This window comes from Lathyrus oleraceus, chromosome 3, assembly GCF_024323335.1.
Source record: "Lathyrus oleraceus cultivar Zhongwan6 chromosome 3, CAAS_Psat_ZW6_1.0, whole genome shotgun sequence".
NCBI classification, from domain to species: domain Eukaryota; kingdom Viridiplantae; phylum Streptophyta; class Magnoliopsida; order Fabales; family Fabaceae; genus Lathyrus; species Lathyrus oleraceus.
In genome coordinates, this window is record NC_066581.1 from 422,662,671 (window position 1) to 422,670,618 (window position 7,948).

At 32.1% G+C, this 7,948-nt stretch overlaps 1 protein-coding gene across 2 annotated transcripts; it reads right to left on the minus strand.

Moving 5' to 3' along the window:
* Positions 1-465: 465 nt before the first annotated feature.
* On the minus strand, positions 466-2,521 carry LOC127129356 (uncharacterized). 2 transcript variants are annotated; one of them, XM_051058565.1, is made up of 3 exons: positions 1,655-2,521; positions 1,319-1,373; positions 466-1,236 (listed from the first exon to the last, which is right to left on the minus strand). In XM_051058565.1, the coding sequence occupies exons 1-3, from the start codon at positions 2,341-2,343 to the stop codon at positions 709-711; spliced, it is 1,272 nt and encodes a 423-aa protein (XP_050914522.1). In that variant the 5' UTR covers positions 2,344-2,521; the 3' UTR covers positions 466-708. The 2 variants fall into 2 exon arrangements, with proteins under 2 accessions (XP_050914522.1, XP_050914521.1); XM_051058564.1 differs by having other exon boundaries at positions 1,319-1,445; positions 1,655-2,508.
* Positions 2,522-7,948: the final 5,427 nt, after the last annotated feature.

Genomic DNA, 7,948 nt, shown 5'->3' on the forward strand with positions numbered 1-7,948 from the left:
CGAACATTACAGAATCAATATATCCTTAGATATATAGCAAAATGTTACTTAAAGAACTTGAATTTAAATAACTTTGTTATTTTTTAAAAAGATAAGAATCGCTTTATCATTACATGATTTAATATTTGCATCAATTTTTAAAAAAAAAAAATTGATAAACTTTCATTAAGTCCTTTTAACTTTTAAAAGTTCATAAAGTATTTTTAAATCATAAATATCTATGTTATGAATTCTTTAAAGTCCAAATTAACAATTTGAATGGTAAACAAATTTTTAAAAAATATAATTTTACAACATCTTTTAAAAGTTTATATACTTTGTTTTGTAAATATAGTCACTTCAAATCTCAATCTAATACACCACCCTAAATATAAGAATTCAAATCATGTGAAATTTTGTATACTCTATCTCATCAACTATAACTCTATCATCACAGAACTAAGAATTTAGATCATTTTCACACTCATGTAAAATACTATAAAAGATACTAATTTTATTTATACCACATGATAAAGGTTTCAAACTTCCATAAAAAGTTACCATCCAAATCATAAAACTAACACAAGATTTAGTTCTACCGATAACGAAACTAAGCTAAACAAACCAAGCCGAAACATAGGATGTGACAAAACATCACAAATACAATCAGGCACAAAATATAAGAGACTCATGACAAATTTATTTGTAACAAACAAAGACAACAAAACCTTAAGGGTTCTTATAGAACATCTTCATGAGATCAATTTCCTGCTTCAAAGGAACCTCGGGAAAAAACTCCATTGCATACGATCCATAATCATAATTCATAGCTCCTGATCCATTTCCTATTCCATCATCACCACCATTTACTATCATTGGAACATAGCCTTCAATTTCACCTCTTGGAGTAGCAAAACCTTGAGAGCGGAAACCACCTTCAGATCTTCCATTGAAATTGTTGAAGCTTAGTTGATTCCCAATAGTCATCATGCTAATGGAATTCTCCAACTGCTTATTTTTAGCTTCCTTTGCGGCTTCCACTTCAATGATATACTTTTGAAGTGGATTTAGCTTCAAACTTTTACGCCTGTTACGCCTCCTCTTTGCAATTTGGCTGCGCTTAGTGGTGTTCCAGTGGTTCTTGATAGTATTGTCTGTGCGCCCGGGCAATTTCTTTGAAATTTCAGACCACTTGTTCCCAAGTTTCTTGTGAGCTTCAATTAGTATTTTGTCCTCCTCTTGGCTCCATGAGTCCTTCTGCAATCATACAAAACAATTAGTCTTACATCTGAGAGATATTAGAGATTATATATATTAAAATGATTGAAAAGAAAGACACCTTAATATCGGGTCGAAGATGATTATTCCATCTTTCCCTGCATTGTTTCCCGATCCTGCCATTTAGAAACTTAGCAATATGAGACCATTCTCTAGTTCCAAATTGATCCACCAATTGAACAAGAATCCTACAAAAGTAAAAACTAAAAATATTTATTGTTCATCATATGTCAACAATTGATAAAAAATATTAGATACATAAACAAGATAAGATGAATCAAATTGAAAATAAAGTCAATAAATATATCATGAACCAATAAAGTATATAATAAATTCATGCTAGAACTATGAAAAATTGCATAGGAAAGGCGATGCAAATTTTTAATGATTTGATAACCTGTCCTCGTTTTCAGTCCATTGGCCTTTGATTATATTGAGATCTCTATGTTGAGTTTCAACATTCTTGTGAACTCTCCTACGTCGCTTCTTGTCGCTGTGAACGAGTTCATGGTCATTCTCGAGGGATTTGTTTTCAATTCCACCTATGAATGAAATATCTCCTTGAAGATTAGACTTAATTGCTATAGATGGATTTTCATCGTAAACTAGTGATGGTGAAAAAGATGGACCCGCTTGATGTTGAGAAGTTTCACCATGTTGAAAGAGATTTTTCCTTGATAAGTCCCAAATTCCATCGCTAGTGTTAAGGCGGCCATGCATGACTTTCTTTTTGTTGTTATTTGGTGCATATGCCATTGGATTTTGCCAATCGAATTTTTTTTCGTGGAATCCATTGGTTGATGCCTTCTTGTACATTGGAGTTGAGACCATAGAGAACGAGCTAACGGAGGAAGGAACCATATCCGAAAAACTAGAGTCATATCTAGTCTCTTTATGAGCTTGTTCCTCAAATTGAGTGTAGTGATTTTGATACAGAAAGGTGTTAAAATGTGATGGTGAGGGAGAAAAAGTAGAACTTGGTTGCAATGGAACCACTGTGGGGATCTCTGATTTTACACTAGGATTTTTAAGAAAATCCCTAGAAAGGTAAGAAAATTTTCTTGCAAATCTAGGATCGGATTTCATTTCTTAAACAAAGAGAGAAATAAAAAAGAGGAGGAAAGGGGGATTGTTTTTCTTGTAAGAGAGTGGTTGTATGTGATTGTATGCAAATTGTCTGAACAAAGAGTGTGCATAAGGGAGTTGAGGTCCAAGGGTTCTTATAGGCTATACTCTTAGTTCTTGAAAAAAAGAAGAAAGCAATAGTGATTTTACAATACATCTAATAATTGATGTGATAACATCCAACGACTCAAATTCATTGTTCAATGACTCTTCAGCTTCGAAGTAAATAACTCAAATGAGAGAAAGTATTTTATAAAACAAAATTATTTTATTTTGATATTATCTTTATTTTGGTAATTTTTTTATATAAAAAAATTTAAAGGATGAATTTGTTACAAAATTTTGTACTTTATTTGAAAAGGTTTTAAACAAATATAACAAGCCGACGAATAACATGTGATACTTCTATTATTATTATTTGAAATGATTTTAAACAAATAAAAAAAATTATATTTTATTTGTTACAAAATTTTGTATTTTATTTGAAAAGGTTTTAAATAAATATAAAAAATCCACGAATAACATGTGATACTTCTATTGTTATTATTTGAAAAGGTTTTAAACATATATTACAAAATTTTGTATTTTATTTATTACAAAATTTTGTATTTTATTTGAAAAGATTTTAAACAAATATAACAAGCCACGAATAACATGTGATACTTCTATTATTAATATTATTATTATTATTATTATTATTATTATTATTATTATTATTATTATTATTATTATTATTTATATTATTATTATTATTGAAAATAGCATTTCAAATTTTTTAGTACCACAACTTAAGTTAAATTACACCTAAATATAAATAATGTTTTATGCTTATTTATATTAGTTTGGGCTAATTAGGAGGGTTAATACGAGGGAGCATTTTTTACTTTTTTTTTAAGAGCAACACCTTTGTGAGAGTCACACCACATATACACCCAAAATCTTAAGGTCATAGGTGTGTGAGTTCTCCCACTTATAAATGCTCAAGTCTTCATATTTCTAACCAATGCGGGACTTTCCCACACTACTCACACTTGTTATTCTCAACACTCCCCCTCAAGTTTGAGTTTATCCACAATACTCTCCCGCAAACGAAACCTCTTTTTTATTACATAAACTTGTACTACCGTTGACACTCTTCAACAGGACACTCTATCCACGATCATGTGGGGGTACTTTCGATATAAGTGAGTCGGTCCCTTTACTCGAACCAGGCTCTAATACCACTGTTGAGGCTAATTTGGGAGGTCAGCATAAGGGAGCATTTTTTACTTTAGGTATTTTTTTAAGAGAAACACACAACATACTCACCTAAAACCTTAAGATGATAGGTCTATGGATTCTCCCACTTATAAATACTAAAGTCTCCATATTTATAACTAATGTGAGACTTCTCCACACTACTCACATTTGTCCATAATATTCCCCCTCAAACGAAAAGTCTTTTCTTTATCACATACACTTGTATCGTTGTGGACTCTCTTTAACGAGACACTCTACCCACGACCATGTGAGGATACCTTTGATATAAGTGAATTGGTCCCATCACTCGGACCACACTTTGATATCACTATTGGGGATAATTCAGGGGGTCAACATGAGGGATCATTTTTTTAATTTGGGACTTTTCTTTAAGAGAAACACATCTTTGTGAGAGACACACCACACACTCACTCAAAACCTTAAGGTGATAGGTGTGTGGATTCTCCCACTAAAAAATTCTCAAGTCTCCATATTTCCAACCAATGCGGGACTTCCCCATAATACTCACACTTGTTATTCTCGACAATGTAGGTGCGATTTAATTGAAAAAAAGTTATAATAAAGAAATTATATATGTTTAAAATTTAATTTATATATGTTGAAAACTGAAAAAATCTTTAATGCAAATGCTTAATTTGATTTCACCATCAAGATATTTTATAACATTATTTTAGAAAACATTTAAAAGAATATATAAAAGATGGAATAAAAAAATAAATGGTTATATATAATTGAACTAAGGTATTCTTAAAAATATTTTTTTCTAATATTATAAATAAATAAAATATATAATTAAAAACATGTGGCGGTCACCATAGAGAAAAGGTGTTAATTTACAAGTAGATATCATGGATTCTCAATGAGGCATTGTAAAGTTTTCAAAGATTCCATTCTTTATGGTAAAGAAGTTATTATCACCTTCAACGAAGTCCAGATGATTGTGAGATCCAATGAGCTTCCAATGATGAAATATTTGAAGGTTAACAATCTTGGTGAATGGCTTGAGTATTTCAAGAGAAAGGAGTGAGAGTAGATGTAAATCCAAATCCAATGGCTTTTATAAGTCAAGCTTAAAATTATTTATTTATCTTAAATCCATTTTCTTCAAGAAGGATTGTCCCGAGAAGGGGGTAATAATGATTTACTTTATATTGTAGTTTCTCCATATGAGGATGGTTATGAGAGTGTTGGTGTAGTAGTGATGTCGACTTTGGAGACTAAAAAGAGTTAATCATAGACTTAATATGCTCTCATCAGATGTGCTGAATGAAATAATAAAATGAGACTTTGGAGTTGAAAACAGGCGAAGTAATTTGACTCGGTGACAACAAGACTTTTCAAGTTCATGGTATTGGAACCACTAATCTTAAAAATACTTGATAAATGTGAATTCCTTCTACGCATTGTTAGTTAAGTTCCTGAGCTGAGAAAAAATTTATCATCCATAAGCCTGTTTTATGATCTAGGTTATTGCATTATAGTTAAACATGAGGTGTTGAAAAATTTGCATGGTTCATGGATCGTGAATAAAGGGTATAAAATGTGAGGGTTGTATATCTATTCTGTTACACTATTATTGGTCATGCATTATTAGATAGTAAATAATTTAATGAAAAAAACAAGGTATGAAATTTAAGATCATGGAGTTTTAGGGAAGGAATAACTTGCAAAGGCCCGAAGGTTATTTTAGAGAAGTTATATGAGTTTTCTAAGAAAGAAGGAATAAAGAAGCATACAACCATTGCTAACATGTTTCGAGGATCTAGGTTGTCATAGAGTGTTTTGGGTAAGGCTAGTGGTAAAGCAATTTACCTGATCAACAAATGTCTATTCACATGAATTGACTTTAAGACGCCTATGGAGATTTGTAGTAGGAAATATGAAACTTATAAAATTTAGAGGTCTTCAAATATTTTCTATTTGTGCATATCAAAATAGGCTAGATTCATACTAGGATTGTGAATGTATCTTCCTTGGATACCCATAAGGTCTGAAGGGATACAAGATATGAAAGGTGGAACCTGAAGAATAAAAATTAATCATAAGTAAGTATGCTACTTCTGATGATACCTGCAAGGAGAGAAACAGTAAATACCCTAATATGAAAGAATTAGAAACTATAGTGGAGAAGACTGAGTTTGAGATGGAGAGTTCTTATAAGGAGAATATGGATGTGGAGACAGCTAAGGCTCCTGATTCTATTTCTACTCAAGACAATCTACATTGGCTCATAATTATCATTTGACTCGTGATAACATAATTATGGTACATTGTACCACCTCATGGATACAATTGTATTGGCCTTAGTTATTTTACTTTGAACATGGTTGAAGGGTTGCAAGATTTAGAACCAAAGACCTTCATAGATGCATTTTAAAGTAGATGGGGTAAAAAAAGGAGTTAAATGGTAAAAGGATTTTAGTTATGAAGAACCATATTTACAAGCTTGTTAGATATCCAGGTAGAAAAGGTCAGTTGGAGGAAAGTTCTTATATTATGGTTCACGTGTTTTTTATACTTGATAAAATTTCTTGAATATTGATTCAAGATGTGGACAGATCAGTAAGGTGGCTGATGGGTAGTTGGTGGGGGATATGGGGATCAAATGGTCTAAAATACGGGGGGGGGGGGGGGGGGGGGGGGGGGGGGGGGGGGGGGGTGAATAGAATCATCTCCTAAAACAATTTTACAAAATATTTCCATTTACAAAATCAGAGATTTACAAAATGATGCACAAATTATAAGCTTTGAGACAATTATTGATATCATGGGAGAAGATTACAAACGAAAGCGAAAGATAACGACAGTTTTATAAAACATACAATTAAATGTATATTAGAGTTAACTCAAATAATCGATAATCACAACAATTGAGAAAGATGAAGTTGCTTAAATAAGTAATTCAACAGTTATCATAATTCAATTTTCACACACATCTCAAATTGAATTTGATTAATCGAATGATGAATTTAAAAACAAAAGTTCATACAACAATAAACGCAAGAGAGAATATTTTAATTCCAAAAACGAGATGAAGAATTTGATGCAGATGAAAAGAAGTAATGAATCATAAAAATGCAAATAATACGATATGAAAATGTAACACAATAAAATGATATGAATTAAAGAAAATGAGATATTTTTCGCAAAAAAGGTTTATTGATGAAATGAAATGCTTGAACGAAAATTGAAGAGGCACGCACTAAATTTCATATTTAAAAGCTATGATTCGAATTAAGTATACATATGATTCAAATTACGTACTTATGTTTTTTATGAGAAGCCAACTGTGATTCAAATAAGATGGTGGTGTGATTCGAATTAAATAAACCAGTAGCTTTTCAAGAAAAATAAAGGGTGATTCGAATCATGATGTCCTATGATTCAAATCATAAAGCAAAAGTCTTACAAATTTAAATGCATGCACTACTACAAAATAGACCTTTCGTAACACCATGGTACAACGACATTCCTGTTTACAATGGTAATAACTCTTTTTTGGGAACTTTTTTTTGCATTTACTAGAAGACATTTCACTACAGTCATAGTTAACAACCATGGTGAAATGTACCTAGAGTGAAAGGGTTCGAATCCTATCACCAATAATATTCAATTTATTGTGACATAATGGGTATGACCTTGTATATCACCATGGTTCTTATGATCTCTTCTTGGTGCTCTACAATCCTTAGCAAAGTGTCCTGGCTGCTGACAGAGATAACAAAGTCTTGCTCTTTCTGGGCACTGAGTACTCACATGTCCCTCCTTATTGCAATGATAGCACCGAATAATACCTGGATTTTGTAGCTTCTGACCTCCCTTGAAATGTCCTCGAGATTGGTCCCTACCATTCCTTTGGGGTCGGGTGTATGGTTGTTACTGCTTTCCTCTATTATTATGGTATTGATGTCCCTGTTTGAAAAAGTCCTAGTGAGAGAAAATTCTCAACAAATTTATAGAATAACTCTTTTTTTCCACCTGGGTTCTTGATAGTCCTCCAGCAACCCCTTTATGCATACGTCCTTGTTTCATTCGTTCCACCTTCTTACATTTCTCCACTAGAGCTTGGAACTGACGAATCTCCAAGGGCTTCACAGACTCCTTAATTTCATATCTGAGTCCCTATTCAAATCTCCCACACTTATAATTCTTATCCACATTGTCATGGAAATAGCAAAAATGTTTGGTTAGGGAGTCAAATTTGTCAGCATACTCAGCTATAGTCATGCTGCCTTGGTAAAGGTTAAGGAATTAGGCCTCTTTCTCTGATCTAACACTTGATGGGAAATACTTGTCCAGAAATTTT